This window comes from Prionailurus bengalensis, chromosome C1 (genome assembly GCF_016509475.1).
Source record: "Prionailurus bengalensis isolate Pbe53 chromosome C1, Fcat_Pben_1.1_paternal_pri, whole genome shotgun sequence".
NCBI lineage: Eukaryota > Metazoa > Chordata > Mammalia > Carnivora > Felidae > Prionailurus > Prionailurus bengalensis.
The window spans coordinates 158990336-159008636 of NC_057345.1; the positions used below are offsets into that span (position 1 = coordinate 158990336).

Here is an 18301-nt window from a genome sequence, read left to right on the forward strand (position 1 = left end):
AATTCACTTAGGCCACATAAAGAAAGTGAAGTAGAAGATGGTTCTGAGAAAAAAAACTTATTTTTTGCCTCGTGGCAAAATAGAAAGACCTTCAAGAAAAATCTTAAGAGCCCTGAAAGCAAAAATGCACTATAGAACTCTAAGAACTGAAGATGCTAAGGTTTCACACCAAAATGTAAAAAAAAAAAAAACAAAACCAAAAAGCAAAAAACAAAAACAAAGAAACCTAAGGGGGCAAGTAAGCACACACTTTAAAACACTCAATAATGACATGGCACATTAAGATTAGAGAATGGTTTTTCTTTTTCATTTAGCAAATTCCAGAACCCTGAATGCCACCTGCTGGCACAGCAATAGGCAGTGACTTTATGATTTCAGCTGTACTCATGAGCTTTAATATAGCTCTTTGATGTTGCTTCACAGCCAGCAAAGCACTCAAATATTTCTGAAGCTACATTGGTTTTTTTAGGTTTTATGTTTTACTTGAACCTTAGCATAAAAATAGTTAGGCTATCTAATATAATGTCAAAACACCTGTGAAAGAGAAAAAAAATTTAGGCAATTTCTCAATTGTTTTTGTATGACTTATTGGGTTGATTGATATTTTATGTTAAAGTGATTCATATTCTCATTATGGGAACCAGTTTCAGTGATAAGAAGTCACAGTCTTAATATCCAATCACTTCATTTCATCAAGTAGAGATTGTTTTAAGAATCTGAAATCTAGTGGTAAACTGTGATACCACCCTTAAAATATAAAGAAGAAAAAATATAATATTCCTTCCATTAAGAAAAAAATAAAATCAAGTCATTTGGAAAATTAAATTGGGCAGTTTATTTGCTGAATCCACAGAGTAGTTTTTGCTAGTCAAATTTAAAGACTGTGGTTTAAGGGGCGCCTGGGTGGCGCAGTCGGTTAAGCGTCCGACTTCAGCCAGGTCATGATCTTGCGGTCCGTGAGTTCGAGCCCCGCGTCGGGTTCTGGGCTGATGGCTCAGAGCCTGGAGCCTGTTTCCGATTCTGTGTCTCCCTCTCTCTCTGCCCTTCCCCCGTTCATGCTCTGTCTCTCTCTGTCCCCAAAATAAATAAACGTTGAAAAAAAAAATTAAAAAAAAAAAGACTGTGGTTTAACCAATTTTTGAAAATATGAAAAAGAGAGAAACTAAAACAGTTAACAATTTAACTAATACAGTTAACTGTAATCAGACTAAAAAGATGAAATAAAAAGTTTGTCATATTTTAGAGAACAGAGGGTTACTACTGGAGAGGTTGTGTAAGGGGCATTAAGGAATCTATTCCTGAAATAATTGTTCCACTATATGCTAACTAATTTGGATGTAAATTTAAAAAATAATAAAATCTAAAAAATAATAAAATAACATTTAAAAATGCAAAAAAAGTATGCTATAGTTTATGCTCAAATATTCTTAAGTATCTTTGAAGTACATCAGGTGAAAAGCAAGTCAGAATTTCTCTTTGAAATTTGAAATACATAAGGGCAGAGTAAAATCCAATTAATTCCCACCAGATTATGCTAAATAAATAATAATACGCACTTATTCACTGGGGGAAAGTTAGAAAGCTAAACGATAAAGTGTTCTTTGGAAACAAACCATAAGGGACCCAGAGAAATAAATGGACTCAGGAGTTAATGAAAATAATGTGTTCCATCTGAGAGTGGGGGAAAGGTTGGAGAGGAGAAATCAAAGAACAAATGCTCTATGCAATAATGAGTATCAACATGGAACACAAGAAAAGTTAACAACAATCCAAAAACAAAACCTTGTCACTTCATGCAAATGTCAACACAAAAGTTATTCAAGATATTGAACCCACAAAGTCCGTATTTTTTTGAGAGGGGGGAGCACAAGTGAGCAAGGGGCAGACAGAGAGAGGGAGGGAGAGAAGCGGGGCTCACCCAAAGCAGAGCTCAAGCTCACCCCATGGGGGACTTGAACTCACCAACCATGAAATCATGACCTAAGCCAAAGTCAGATGCTTCACCAACTGAGCCACCCAGTAATTTAATTTTAATTAAAGTATTTTAATCCTGGTCCTGCTGTACCCCTCTCCATAAATTTATATATATACTATTTATAAATATTTATATTTATATGTATACACTTTTTTCCCAAACTTATGAAGCTATAAAAAATACTTCTTACCTTTGAATTCCATCATAAGTTACAGTCTCAATGTAATCAAACCGGCAGTCCACCCAGTAAACACGCTTTGATACTATATCCAGGGTTATCCCAGCAGGCCATCCCAGTTTTGTTTTTACCAGATCTTTCCGGTTGGTGCCATCCATGAAAGCCCTTTCCACCTTAGGTTCCCCAGAAAGGCTCTCCCAATCTGAGAAAAATAAATAACTACAAAAGAAAAACAAAAGATGACAGTCAGTTATTTTACAAGTTTCTCTGGAAAATATGTTTTTAGGTTGTTTGGATCAATGGAAATTTTCTCCAGCTGATTAGAGAATCATGGGAGTATAAAACAACAAAAGAAAAAAATCAGAGACTACGAGGGACAATCAGGAGAGTTAACAACTCCAAATAGCAACTATTAAAATGCACTAATATGGCAGCCTAAAAATTCATGTCATGAAGTACAAATGAATAATCATGATTCAGCAAACTTTCAGTAGCCCAAAGTTCAGACAAGCCTTCTAATTTTTTTTTTTTAATTTTTTTTTCAACGTTTATTTATTTTTGGGACAGAGAGATAGAGCATGAACGGGGGAGGGGCAGAGAGAGAGGGAGACACAGAATCGGAAACAGGCTCCAGGCTCTGAGCCATCAGCCCAGAGCCTGACGCGGGGCTCAAACTCACGGACCTCGAGATGGTGACCTGGCTGAAGTCGGACGCTTAACCGACTGCGCCACCCAGGCGCCCCCTAATTTTTTTTTTTTAATGTTTATTTTTGAGAAAAAGGGAGAGACAGAGTGTGAGCAGGCTCCAGGCTCCAAGCTCCAAGCTGTCAGCACAGAGATCGACGCAGGGCTCGAACTCATGAACTTCAAGATCATGACCTGAGCCGAAATCACACGCTTAACCGACTGAGCCACCCAGGCACCCCCAAGTGTGCTAAGATCCAACTTTGAGAATTTGGGAGAAAGCTAAGTCTCCTATAACTGTTTTCAAATGTGGACACAAGGAAAATTTGAATTTACACCTGCAGACAAGTAAGCATTACCAATCTTGATGGCATGTCGCACATCAAACAACTTGTAATTAGGTATTACCATTGTCATCTCAATCCCAGTTTGTAACAATTGCCAAAAGAATAGCTCCGATCTTCTTTCCCCTCTTTAAAAAAACTACAGCTAATTCATGTTAGAATGATCATCTTGATCATGGTGAATCAAAAGCAACATCTAGTTGTAACAACATTATTAGATTGAATCAGAACAGAGTCTATTCTCTCAGCAGGCAAATGTGGCGAACACTAAAAATAAAATTCATATCCCTAAAAAATCATATATTCTTAGTACACCAGTAGAGGTACTCCTTTAAAGCTTCTATGAGTGGAGACATAAAATAAGCATGGGTTTTGGAGCCTACAAGAAATCAGCGTTAACCTTTAATTAATCCAATAGATGTTTTATGTATAAGAGGAGAGATAAAGCTCCAAAAATACTAAAATCAGTATGTTTCCACATCTCTTACCCAACAGTTGGGTCCACAGCAATTCCTCTAGGATGCCCCAAGTTTTCAGTTATGAGGGTGATCCGGTGGCTTCCGTCTATATTTACCATATCTATGCGGTTGACCTTGGTCTCTACTAAATAAAGTTTATTATTAATCCAGTCTACGGCCAGATTCTCTGGATCATCAAGAGAAACAACTTCTTGGATATTTAAGCCATTAATGTCAACTGAAAAAACCTAAAAGAAAGAAAAAACAAAATTACATGTCTTAAGCTGTGGGCACTGTTTTCCTATTATCATCTCTGCTGTACCAATCAGTCAGCTGGACTTAAAAAAAAATTCACTGAGACTTGCTAAAATATTTTATATAATGGGTTCCTAGGGAGAAAAAGATTATTTCAAAGTATATGTAAGGCAAATATAAAAAGTTGGATTTTTTTAAATCCTCCATTTCTAATTCTTGGTAACTACCAAAAGTTTCATTAAAGAATGTGGCTTTTTTTGTGGAGGAGGTGGTGATGGTTTGTTTTGATTTTTAGCTGTAAGCAAATCAGTATTGTTAATAATCCAAATTCTCATTTTTTAGAATTTTTATGCAAAAGTCATCACATAATTGAATTAAAATTTTACTAATAGTACAGAAAATGTGACAGGAAGAAATACAATTCCATAACTCTTTAGAAGCCTCTAAAGTTTGTTTTAAAAATCTCTATTGCATCACTCAATGTTGAAATTAAATCTGTCACACTTTCCAAATAAGACAGCATAATGAAATTTTGGCTGTTAAACAAAATGTTGTCACTATTTGTTACCGAATCTTCCATTACAGTTCCATTTAGAAGATGCAGGTAAAATCTGATTTTTATCATCCAAAGCAGCAGAGTAGTTTTTACATTTTAAATGATCAAGTTTCAAAAATTACTACCAAATATCTGTCCAGTTTTGAAAGAATGTCTACTATTTCTTTTAATTAGGCTTTTGGACTCCATTTCGAATAAAATTAAAAGTTGCTCAAGGCTAATCCATATAATAGACTGCTTTGTTTAATAGGTCACATGTAATAGTATAGCATGGAAAAGGTGCTGATTAACATAAAATATCTCAAGGGCCTTTTTTGTTAGAAAACAAAAGAACTTTCCCCTTCACTCCCCCAAAAATGAAAGCTATCAACACTTTGTGCTTGGGGTTCTATCAACTCCCAAGCTACACTCCTGAAATTTCTATTTACCTTATCTTGCACGGTGTCAGTCCAAAAGACTCTGTGTAGGTGATAGTGAAAATCCACACCCACAGCCACTCCATGATTTTGAGACTCTACCAGCATGGAAAAGGTCCTTCCATGAATATCACCGATTAGCAAATCCCGACCATTGGAGAAAATAACGGAGGGCTGCTCAGCTAAATGTGAAGAAGGAAGGTATTATCACACCTTTAAGTGAACAAACATATGCATATCACTCTCTCAGAAGAACTTACAACTGATAGGCTTCCTGCCTTTTCAAATACTTCTTCTATGTCATCTTATTTGATTTTAAAATACACTTCTGAGGCAGGCATATGGGTGTCATTCTACCCAGTTTACAGATAAGCAAATGGAGGCAAAAGATGTTTGATGAAATGTTCAAAATCAAAGTAAGTTAGGAACAGAGTCTACCAAGAATTCAAGTGTCCTGACTGCTAGTCCAATGTGCTTTCAAGGACACTGAGGGGAATACATCAGGTATTTTCAAGAATCCTCTGTGATATGGGCACCTTACCCCATGTGCAACTTCAGATTATGTAAAGCACAGAACATATTTTAAGGATTACTGGGAAATCACTGTTAAAAATATGGCAATGATGATCCAAATCTGCTTTCCCTACAAACTCACAGGCTTGCAAAATGACATATGAGTATCAAGATTTTCCTCACAGTCTTGTCTGCAATGGCTAAAGGATCAAAAATGCAAAGGATAAAAAATGATATAAAAGTCCATTAGTAGGGAAATAGCTAAATAAATAATATACATCAAAAAAATGGACTATTATGCTAACATAAAAAAGTGAAGAAAAGTTCTCTGTGTTGATACATATCAATGCACAACCGTGTGTATAGAAAAATAGAATTAAATACTTATACTTGTACAGTCTTATTTATGTATTTAACAATCACTAGAATTGAAATAAACAATGATATCCATGGGATAAGGGAAGCGGAAACTGGGCAGAGAGAAACAGAGATGGAGAAAGACATTTTTATAGATTACAGTTTTTGAACATATGAATTTATTACCCATTTAAAAATAACTACATTTAATTGTTAAAAAAACAGCTGTACCAAAAAGCTATTACACAGCAAGTCAGATTTTGTACAGGAAAATAACTTGGAAATGGGCAATTGATCAATTATGTGAGCAGATAAATGTCAGGCCAAAGGAACTTCAAAATTAATATGTGAAAAAAAACATTGGCGAAAAGAAACAAAGTCAAGATCTTCTATCCCAGAAATGCACGATTCAATGACAAAATGTCATGAAAATGGAGGAGGGGGAATACCTTTTCTTTTTTTTTAACAGATTTTCCCCATAAATTTTCTATACTACAGTACTCTTAGATTGATTCCAACCAAACATCCAGAATGAGGGCATTCCCCAAAATTCCAACCCAAGTTTCATAGGTCCATTTGGAACCACCCCTAAATGTTTTATAAACAATACCAAAATTATTTCTACAGATACTAGTCACCCACATTTGCGGTAGGTAAATTAAAATTTAAATGTACAAGTAACATACCACAATTAAATGTTGTGGATGATACAAAAGCTCAGACTCAAAGTGGACAAGCAACCAATTAAAAAACTATATGAATAATGGTCATAATTAATCCACAAATTGGTCCCTAAGAAACAAAGTATAAAATTTACTTGGACCCGTTCTTCTGGCAGCAGCGCCCACTCCTAATTTGTGATGAAAAAACCCTGCTATCCACATAAATGCTGATATTTCTTTTGTCATCTGCTATGGAAGGAGGATATTTCCTGTTTCTGGTTCCAAGATATGGCAAGCGTACTTAATTTACTCACAGGAAGTATTAGCTTTGCAATGTTGCTGATGCTCCAAGACATACCCTTCTGCGCAGTGGCACTGGTGATGGCCAGTTCGGTCTTCACACATCTGGTCACAAATTCCCCATATCTGGCAATCATCAAAATCTGCCACATGGGAAATAAATATTTATAACCATGTTTACCAGCATTTTTTGAGCACACTCTGACAAAAGTCTTGGACGGGCCATATAGGAATGTGGTGATGCCCATATCTAAATAAGTCCCCTCTGGAGGTAGCCCAGATTCTAGGCATACAATAAAAAATAGGAATTCAGAACAGGCATCTTCATACTATGGAAAATCTAAGATGATTTAAACAGTTTTTTTTTTAATCTGCACAAAGGATAATTTTACAGAGGATGCACAGCACTGCTTAGATTCATAGCCTTGTGGTATTGCATTTCATTTTTTAATGTTGATTTACAAAATATCTGAATTTCTTCCCTTCAAAACTGTGTTTTCCCATATAGCAGCCACTAGCCCACTGTGGCCTCCTAAATTTATATTTCGATTAATTAAAATGAAAATTGGGGCGCCTGGATGGCTCAACTGGTTAAGCATGTGACTTTTGATTTCGGCTCAGGTCATGATCTCATGGCTTGCACCTTGCCAGCACAGAGCCTGCTTGGGATTCTCTCTCTGCCCCTCCCTCTCTGCTCTCTCTCAAAATGAATAAACATTTTAAAATAAAATAAATAAAATGAAATAAAATTAATAATTATTTTCTTAGTCTTACTTGCCACATTTCAAGTGATCAACAGCTACATATGATCAAGGGTTACCTTATGTGAAAGTGTAGATATAGCACATTTCCACCATTGCAGAAAGTTCTACTGGACAGTGCTACATCAGAATAAAGTAAGACCTGCCCTATATCTATCCCATCAAGAAGTTACAAAACTGTAACTGCAATAAAGTATTTGGAAAGATTCATTTGCCCAGCTGCCTTTCCTCTGACATCAAAAATTATAACAGGGCTCCTGGGTGGCGCAGTCAGTTAAGCGTCCGACTTCAGCCAAGTCACGATCTCGCGGTCCGTGAGTTCGAGCCCCGCGTCAGGCTCTGGGCTGATGGCTCGGAGCCTGCAGCCTGTTTCCGATTCTGTGTCTCCCTCTCTCTCTGCCCCTCCCCCGTTCATGCTCTGTCTCTGTCCCCCCCCCAAAAAAAAAAAAAGTTGGGGAAAAAATTATAACAAAAATTAAATTTAAATCATTTTTAAATATCTTCTCTTCTACTTATCCATTAACTTCTTATTCATTCATTCATTCATTTAATAAGTGTTCATTGGAAGTCCATTACATGACTGAGTAGGGTTTACTGTCACCATTGCCCTAGTTCTACTTTCTAAAACTGACATATAAACAATACAGTATGGGGGGGGGGGGGAGAAGCAGATGGAACAACATAAAATATAACGAGTCTTTCTCAAAGATTGTACAGCTTAAGGGCTACAGAAATTGTAGCCTATCCTTAGTAGATTGTTGCCAAATATTTCATTTGACCCTCCAAGTTCACATCCACTCTTCAGTCTCCTTCACCCTGCTCTCTTCACCTGGGAGAAAGACCATCACATCCTATACCAACAGGTTCTCAGTAAATTATAATTTCTGAAAGCATTGTACCCTAGGGTCTAGAATTCTCCACATTTCTAGGACCCGATTACATTTGCAACAAATGTCACAGTTGTGAATTAGGTTCTACTATACTTGCTGTGTGGCCCTCTATCTCACAACTCCCCAACTACAAAGCTCAAGAAAGCGCTGGGATCAAGCTGAAGTTTCCAGTTTTCCCTCAAGATCAACTACAACAACATGGGCCTACATGGCCCTTTCCAAGGACTGTGACTAACCAAAGGAAAACATTAATCCAATTTGGACATGACAAGGTAAAAGGCATGTGTGTATAAATAAAAGGCCTTTCATGACTTATCTCTTGTGTGCCCTCACCTCAGCCCTGAGAAAGCACCACCTGAGGCTTCACCTCAGTAGAAATGAAAGTACAGGATATTCGCCCTCAAATTCCCAGAATGTCATGACCTCATTTTGAATGCAAGACCGATGAGAATATGTCTTAAGGGCCTGCAGTCACCCCGGGAACAGGAGTTCTGATGTCAAACAGAAGAAAACCAAAGGTGAAGAAGTCATAACTAAGAATTCTCGGGTGCAAATGCCCTTCCTATCACCTGGGCTACAAGTACGTTAAAGGTTGAATGAGTGTATAAAATCACTGTCACTTTTAATGAATGAATAAGATTACAGTCTACATTATGGAGAAAAATGAAGGATAATTACTACATGTCATCAGCCAAAGTGAAAATAAGAAAAATTAAAGTAGACTTGAGGCTTTTCATGAGAATAGAAAAGTAGTGCAAACTGTCTAAAACCCTAACACACTGCTTTATAATGCCACCTCCCACGCCATTACCTTTACCTATTTTTCTTTCCTTTTTATTCTTTGTCACCTCATACCAACAGATACTGCTTTGAAAATAATTCAAAAACCCCTTTTTAGCTTAGACCCCCTTGGACACCCTCTGATCCGTCAGGTTGTCTGAAATCCCACCATGCTGAATGACCTCCCTGCCCTAACTCCGTACCATGATGTCATTCCGTCAACAAACAGCATGTCCTGTCAATCAGAAACAATAACCCTGGTAAACTGCTACAGCACGCCTCGGAGGCTCCACAGCCAGGTCAAGACTACCAGGGGCAGATGAATGGTAGAAGTCCACAAGATTACTTGTCAGGATTATTCAATTTTATTCTTGATTACCACTGAGGCATTCACTGGGGAGCCATGTCTAAGATGATAGATGTTGCATAGGTTTCCAACACCTGAAGCCTCTGTAATGAGCCAGCCATGCAGGGTCACAGTCATACAGAGAGTGTTTGAGTTGAAATGCTTGAAAGAGCAAACCAAAAGAATTTTCCTAAAAGCCCTGCTGAAACAAGTGTAACTGGTTTCGTAATGTCACGTATCAAAACTAATGTGTTCTCTTTACAAAGAGAGCAAAACACAGTCTGTGAAATAAATGTTAACCCAGCTTCAAAGAACACATCTTTGAAAAACAGAGATCACAGAAAAGGTCTCTACAGGTGGCACGGGACCTAACAATCACAAAGGCCCCCAACTGCAGACTTTTGAGTTTATCTCCAAATGAAGTCATCTGTACTAAAGTCCCAGGCACACACTGCAGGGATTAAAAAAAAAGATGTTCATCATGTAAGTTGAAACTAGTGCCATAGTATTAGATCAACGACTTCCAGTGTGCTAGGAACTGGGTGAGTTTTACAAACCCTGAAATTATCTTATGCTACAGCAGAACATTGGCATTTTCTGTATTACATTCACTAATAGGTTAAATGTATTTTTAAAAACTCATTATGACAGTTTTCATTTATTTCAGACTTCAAAACAAAGTGGCCCAGACCTCTGACAAGTAGCCCTAGACACTTGAAAATAGAACCCAAAGCTCATCATAGACTTAGATACTGGGGGGAAAAGTGTTGGAAAATGTGCTATCTAGACTCTAGGATGCAAAAAAACAATGTCTAAGAACAGGTTGTAGGGCATCACAAAACTAAGCCAAGGATTCTGAAAGAGCAATCACTTTTACTGAATAGACTTCACGGCCTATCAAGTTCCAAATGCAACGCAGTTCAGCAGCCGTCTCAGTCCCCTCTTCGGGGAGTGAGAGAAGAAAAAAGAGAGAAGCTGATGGAATACTGAGAATGTGGCTTCTGGTATTTCTATTGGAATTCCTTTTCTACTAAGAGAAAGGAGAAATGCCTAGAGAACTAAAAAGACTAGAAATCGAATTGGCAGGTGGGTGGCAATAAGTGGCGGGGTGGGGCGGGGGGTAGTGGGGGGAGACCCTGACATTTGCCAAAGACAAAAGGAGCAGCCTCACACCCACAGATGAACAGCACTCTGAGGAAAAGGGGACGCTGCCTTCACAATGAAGCCAGGCAGCACAGGCAGGGGCTCAGAAAACCACCTAACAGTTGAGAACACTCAAGTGACCGGTATTTTTTAATTAGTTGACTGCATCCCCAATCTGATGATGGTGGTGGTGATGATGATGATTGTAATAATAAAACACAAAAAGTGTCCTGATTTCATTTAATGCCCATTGCAGATCATCATCTTTTTTTATAGAATATTTTCAAATGATTAGAAATTTAGGGGCTTCCTTAAATAATTTTGAGTTGTCTCTGAGTCTTCAGAATCTCTTGAAGTGATTTGTGTAAAGCACGTCTTATCTTATATGCATGTCTTGTCTTGTGACATGTCTTATATTCAACAAGTAACTATACTGTTACTTCAGGGGAACAATCAGATCATGGGCAAACTTTGGGGCATGGTCCCAACATTAGAAACCTAAAATTGCCTCCTTTGAACACCACAAGGACCACCTTAATTGGATTGCTTAGCGGATATAAAAATCTTATTTTTCTTTGGCATGTGACACATAAGTGATTCCCATTATGGTTCTCAATAACACTGAGGAATAGACTTTCTCAAAAGTTTCAAGTTAAATTTGTAAACCAGAGTTAATTTGTGGCATTAAATTTTTTTCTGGCTGTGAACAGTTATTAAGATCAACCATATTTGATATAGTATAACCAAATTGGAAGCCATGAGCTGAGACTAAAGACTGAATAACTTCATTACTTTTACCCAAATTCAGTATTTTTGACCAAATTATATTAATATTTTGGAAATTATTTCAGGAGAAGCACTTTTGTAAAAGTATGTCTTACATATGCCATGTCTGTTTTTATTCAGAAAACCCTGAAGAACCCCTTATTTGGAAGGAATATCAAAAGAACACAGATATCCTAGGAAAAATCTGAATTATCTGTCTTTTGGAGATCCATAGATGACTACCAAACTTAATTTTAATGAATCATTACAGTTACTTTCCAGATGCCCTTTTGCCAACAGCAGTCAAAATAAAGTTAAAAAAAAAAAAAACATGGGGGCGTCTGGGTGGTTCAGTCAGTTAAGCATCTGACTTTGGCTCAGGTCATGATCTCACTGTTCATGGGGTCAAGCCCCACATCGAGCTCTGTACTAAAAGCTCAGAGCCTGGAGCCTGCTTCAGATTCATCTCCCTGTCCCTCCCCTGCTTGCACCTGTCTCTCTCTCTCTCTCTCTCTCAAAAATAAACAATAAACATTAAAAATAAATAAATAAAAACCCCTATGGACACTTTCTGCTAATACGTTTGTTGTTTGTGTATCAAAAATCAGAAAGAAGGAAAGAAATCAGAGCATTAAAAATCACTGTTTAAATCCTACAAAAACTCAATTGATGTTACTTGGCCATAGTAATTTTCCTATCATCAGACCCCATCCTAATCTCAGAAGGATGCAAAGCTGGCTCACATCACACTCAAAAATTTCCTAGTGGGAAAAATCACTGTTACAATTCAGATAAGAGAGATGTGAGAAGTATCTGGTGCACCAGCATCTACTTCAATGCCAGCCAAATGAAGCAAAATGACCGTGTCTACTCTTGAACCAAGTTTCAAGAATCTTCAAACACAGGTGAAATCAATAGGATTAACAACAAGCATGGCATGGGTACTGACTGGCCACCGTGGCCAGTGGAGCAGAGAGCTGATGATCTGTGTTACGTGACCACTCTTTAGTTGTTGGGTCCTGAAGAGGTATGAGCATCCTGGAGAAGAGGCCAGGGGTGAGAAGAAGCCATGTGGTAATACATCCAAATGCATGTAATACCATATTAAACAACCAGTGTGGCCACACCAACCCTGCTTCCAAATACTAAAAAACACGAAAAGATTTCTTCCTTCATTATGTTGTGGACAAGTATCCATGTAGCTAGTCAACCCACTCAAAACAACCACTCTTTTGCCTTGTGCATTTCACAAGTTTCTCAGACTTAAAACTTCCTATTGTCCAGGTTTTCTATGGGGACTGTGTTGGTCTTTGTTATAAAGATAGTCACTCCTATCCACAAGCATAAACACCTTGATGTCAGAGATCACATAACACATCAGTGTCGCAGCGTTGCACTTGTGATGAAACACAAGGCACTCCCACCTGTCACTTACCAACACAGGTGCGGGTGTTATTTTGGTCAACGACAAAACCTAGGGGACAATGACATATCCCTCCATTTGGTGACGGGTGGCATTGGTACTCACAGCTCAATATAAAACACAAATTCACATCTAAACAGAGAAAAACACTTTGTTAAATAAATAGTGAACTCTGGACAAGACTGATTTACCTATAAAGTAAAAGCTTCCTTTATCAAACCTAAAAGTTAATTAAGCATGTAGTAGAGACACAGAAATTATTACCATTCAAGCCTTCCTGCAATTTTATGCAATAAAAGCTCAATCCTATTTTTAAAAAAATAAATCCTTTTATTTTTTTTTAAGAGCTAAGATTAGTGTATACAAAGGATTTTTGTACACTAAAAATAAATCCTTTTAAAGTTATAACTACATGCAAGTCAAGTCATCTTAAAGGCGGTTTATGGAAAAATCCACTCATAAGCCTATCTTTTTGTTTACATAGTAGAAAAAAGTCAAGAATTCCCAAGTGACTGGATTGGCAACATGAAACATGTTAACCATGGCTACTTCTAAACAACTACTAGATAATTTATAGACTACAGGTCATAAATTGTATTCCCATATAGGACACTCAATTGTCCATACGGTTGATGGATTGATGGTGGGGGGATATTCTACAACCATTTAGAAAAAAAAGAAAAACTGGGGTGCCTGGGTGGCTCAATCAGTTAAGAGTCTGACTCAGGTTAAGCATTTTGGCTAAGGTCACGATCTCATGGTTCAGGGGTTTGAGCCCCGCATCAGGCTCTGAGCTGTCAGCCTGCTTCGAATTTTGTGTGTATCTCTCTCCCTCTCTCTCTTTCTCTCTGTCTCTCCCTCCTCCACTCACTCAGTAGATAGATAGATAGATAGATAGATAGATAGATAGATAGATAGATAGGAAAAAAGAAAAACTAAAGTAAGGTATATATGCCAAAAACCAGAAGGTTCTTTTTTTTTTCCAATATAGCCAGATAAGACTTCTCCATAAGTATAAGCCAGAGAATAAAATCCCCAGAACACCTTTAGAATCATCAAAATTGCCATTAAAACCATTCTGCTTGGGTGAAAGAAAAAACACCACAAATATTTTGAAGCTCCTCCCATTAAGAGATGGAGTTTGTTTCATCAATCCATTGAATCTAAGCTTGGCCAGATGACCTGCTTTGGCCAATAACAAATTTAGCAAACATGACCTAAGAAGAGGTTTAAAAGAGCTCATTCGCTAGGGTTTGCCTTTTCTATCACCATGTGGAAAAAGACTAGACTGGGTTTTCATTTTAATATCTTTGATGTGTCAATGAGCCGGTCTAGGCCACAAAACTTCCTAGCCAACCCAAAGGACCACGAGAAATAAATATTACTTGGTTTAATCCAGTAAGTTTTAGGATAGTTATGCAAACACCAATACTCTCTGTATTTGGCAATCTATTATAGAAAAACAGAAACCTCTTTATCTGAGGGGTGCCTGGGTGGCTCAGTGGGTTAAGCTTCCTACTTTGGCTCAGGTCATGATCTCGTGGTTCGTAAGTTCAAGCCCCACATCGGACTCCCTGCTGTCAGCACAGACCCTACTTTGGATCCTCTGTCATCCTCTCCCTCCCCGACTCATGTGTGCTCTCTCTCAAAAACAGTCTTTATCTGAAAACTACCCAGATAAATTTCCATACTCACCACAAAATCGTCCTTTGGTAATATTGGTTTCATCTTCTCCTCCTGGACAATCTAAAGTCCCATCACAAACCTTTAAAACTGGGATGCATTTTCCAGACTCTGGACAAGCCCATTCGCCTGGGTAACATTCACGAATATGATGAGTACTGCTTTCTGCAGGGGGTGGAATAAAAGAGACACAGGCCACATGGGAGAGGGAGCCAACTCTTTTTAATCAATATAGAGAATATAGACCAGGTGGACAAGAGAAGTCCACAAGTATTCTTAGTAAACTAGTATTTCTAACTGTACTACTGGGCTTTTACTGAGATGAGAAGTGGCAAATGGAATTATTCAAGTTCTGTTCTAAGGTAGGCAGCCAGATTATAAGAGTAAGAAGACACATGGACCTGAATTATCAAACAAACTAGATTAATAACCCCTAGAAGAAAATGCAGTTAATTTAAATCCTGAATTATAGAACTAGGGTTATCAAGGTAATAGCAAGTTTCCTGAGTTTTTATTTTGTTTTTGTCTGTCCTTTTTTTGGTTGTTCTTTTTCTTTAGTGAAATGTCATCAATGTAAGAAAAACTACAACTAAACTGCAGGAAGACTGCTGCCTGGAACACTGAAACCAATGGATCTTCCCCAAGCATCACTCTTACTGTATCAGGGGCTGGAACAGTACAGGACTTGCTTTATGCTGTGGGCGTTAGTAACTTCTGCACTGTTGGAGGTACTGCTGGTGAAGGCGGTGAATATCATTGTCAATTTCCTTCTCAAAGAATCTTGAAACAATTCCCTGGGTAGCAGAGTCTCCTGCAACTACCAGTCCCTAACTCTTTCTCTCACACGTTGCCTATCTTCTACCACTGGATGTCAGTGACTTATGTGGTTGAAAATCCGAATTTGAAAACAGAAAAAGCCAGCATATATTAAAGAAGAGGGACAGACTGCCCCACCTATTCTGCTTTAATGATGACAGGGAAGAAATCAGAATTTATTCTATAATTGGGTCCAGGGTCTTTTTAAGAAAAGCCAGGGGAGTCACCTCCTTCTTCCCCACCCACTAAGTTACTTAAAATGCAGGCAATCCTGAGACTTGCTTATCACAGATAATTTCTAACAAGGAGAGTAGGAATACAAGTTCTGGAAAACACTTTAAGAAAATGCTTTCCAATAAGAATCTCTTCTCCTTACCACATCCATTTTCATCTCCATTATCTCTGCAGTCATCCTCTCCATCACAAACCATATTTTGACTAATGCAGTAGCCATTGGGGCAAGTGAACTGGTTGCCTCTGCAGGTCTCGTAGGCTGGAAGAAAACAGCAGTTGCACTCCAAAGACACAAATCACTTGGGAAAAATCAAGAAGTTCAACTCACTGCCTAAACTGAAACGAAACTGACTATGTCAATTTAGTCTCTAAAGTATCTCAAAACAAAACAAAACAAAGGAAAGAACAGGGGGAAGAGTGGAAAAAAGAAGGGGAGAAAACATAACAGCATCTTTGGGTCAAGGATGTGAACTCAGATGCCAGTCTGTCTCTCAAAATTACAAGGCAGTATGCTATAGGTTGACACAGAACAAAGAATGCAGATTGATAAAGGTGCTCCAGACAGGTCAATGTCCAGCATGCCCTTACTTTATCACAAGCACCGAAATTGCTATCTAAGACCAAATGATTCTGAGTCACCCATTCTGTGTTGTCACATTCCCTTTAATACAGTCACTGAAATAAGCCCAGGGGTCAGAAAGGAAGTCAGGCATGGCTCATAAAAAGTTAGGGTGATGGGGCGCCTGGTGGCTCAGTTGGTTAACCATCCAACTTCGGCTCAGGTCATGATCTCACAGTTTGTGGGTTCGAGCCCCACGTCTGGCTCTGTGCTGAACAGCTCAGAGCCTAGAGCCTGCTTCGGATTCTGTGTCTCCTTCTCTCCCTGCCCCTCCTCCACTCATGCTCTCTGTCTCTCAAAAATGAATAAACATCAAAAAAAATGTTTAAAGAAAAGTTAGGATGATACTGAAAATAATTTAGCAATCAATCAAAATGAGTGTGGTTACAAAAATCACAACATTCTAGTACATAAATGACCACAAAAAGGTGCCACCTCATTTTGTGAAATCAGTAAAACTCTCTCACAGAGACTTCAAACTACGTATTCCAATAAAATGAGTCCAGAGTGAGAGTGCCTGGGTGGCTCAGTCAGTTAGTGTCCAACTTCGGCTCAGGTCATGATCTCACAATCCATGAGTTCGAGTCCTGCATCAGGCTCTGTGCTGACAGCTCAAATCTTGGAGCCTGCTTCAGATTCTGTGTCTCCTTCTCTCTCTGCCCCTTCCCTGCTTGCATTCTCTGTCTCTGTCTCTCTCTCTCTCTCTCTCTCTCTCTCTCTCTCTCTCTCTCAAAAATAAATAAATGTTAAAAAAAAATACATAAAAAAAATTAGTCCACAGTTGGCAACCATGAGAGGTGATGTGCCTCATAGGCAATTAAAAGGAAAATAAAAAGTAGGGACAGAGTTAAAAAGTGGAGGCAACAAAAGCCACCTGCACCACACTGAAACTTTCCTGTCCCTCCAATATCAATGTGATAAGAATTTCAAAGTAAAGAGGAGAGCTAGGACCACTGCTATAAGGGAACTTCCTCTCCCTTCGAAGTGTTCAACTATCAAGGTTATCAGACCCATTACTGAGGTATGGGTAATTTGAGAGCCTAGTGATACAATACACCCTGTACCCTTGTAGCCTAAGGGGGAAAAATGCACACTGTCCATCAGCAATCCTTCAACTCTACACAGATCCTTAGAAGATAAAAGAGTCCAGGTCTAACTACACTGCTGAAACTCATGCCATGAGGCCTAAGTGATCTTCTGGCTCCATCTGCCATCAGACATAGTGACCCTTTTGTTTGAAAAGAGTGGTACATTCGTCAGAAAATAACTACAGCAACACTCCTAGCAACCTGACCCAGCATAAGGAAATCACCGTACCACAAGAACGTTCATCACTGCCGTCTTCGCAATCAGGGTAATGGTCACAGACATAGATACGAGGGATGCACACCCCAATGTCACACTGGAACTCGTGTTGTGAACATTCCTGAGCTGTGACACAAAGTTAACGAGGGCAAGAAGAAAGAGAAGTTCAATTCCACTGTAGCCATTTAATTTCACAGGAAGATTCTGTCTCAAGTTTAAAAAGAGATTTTTATTATGCAGCAGCATGCTGGTAAATGTTTAACAACCAATTCTCCAGGAACAAAAAGGCCCTGACTCGTAGTGTTTGCCAATTTCCATGGTGCAAATACTCCCACTTCCAAATACTGACTTCAGGCTACCAACATGAATTCACCGAACACAAATTCGGGAAGAGACTGTGGAATTGGCCAGCATAAATGACTGTGCACACCATTGCACATCTTGCATACACTACTCACTACAATTGCTTTCATCAGAAGAGTCTCGGCAGTCAATTCTCCCATCACATTTCTGACTGCTGTTGTAGCAGGCTCCACTGGCACAGGTAAGCTGTTCGCATGTTGGGTATTCTAAAAAAAGGAAAATAACACACAAATCTTAAATTAAGACATTCCTTCTGCATACACTTCTTCAGTGACTACTACATGTTAGACACTAAATGCTGAGCATATACTGGAAAACAAAAGAGACCTGGTTCCTTTTACAAATTACAAACTGGGCTGTGTGCTAATGTGGGAAGTGCAGGGTTCTATGAGAATGCATAGCAGGGGGGAGTCCAGAGCCCAGGGAAGTCTCCCCTGAAGAAGTGACCTATGAGCTCAGAGCTAAAGAATGAGAA

The 18301-nt window shown here is 38.6% G+C and overlaps 1 protein-coding gene across 2 annotated transcripts in view; it reads right to left on the bottom strand.

Moving 5' to 3' along the window:
* Positions 1-18301, bottom strand: part of LRP2 (LDL receptor related protein 2) — a 199123-nt gene that overhangs the window by 120249 nt on the left and 60573 nt on the right. For both annotated transcript variants that reach the window (XM_043576972.1, XM_043576970.1), the window contains exons 5-13: positions 17922-18032; positions 17476-17589; positions 15682-15798; positions 14502-14654; positions 12819-12938; positions 6713-6841; positions 4879-5048; positions 3670-3887; positions 2166-2372 (exon numbers count right to left, since the gene is read on the bottom strand). In XM_043576972.1, the coding sequence (XP_043432907.1) occupies positions 2166-2372; positions 3670-3887; positions 4879-5048; positions 6713-6841; positions 12819-12938; positions 14502-14654; positions 15682-15798; positions 17476-17589; positions 17922-18032 (1339 nt within the window). The remainder of the gene's footprint in view (positions 1-2165; positions 2373-3669; positions 3888-4878; positions 5049-6712; positions 6842-12818; positions 12939-14501; positions 14655-15681; positions 15799-17475; positions 17590-17921; positions 18033-18301) is intronic.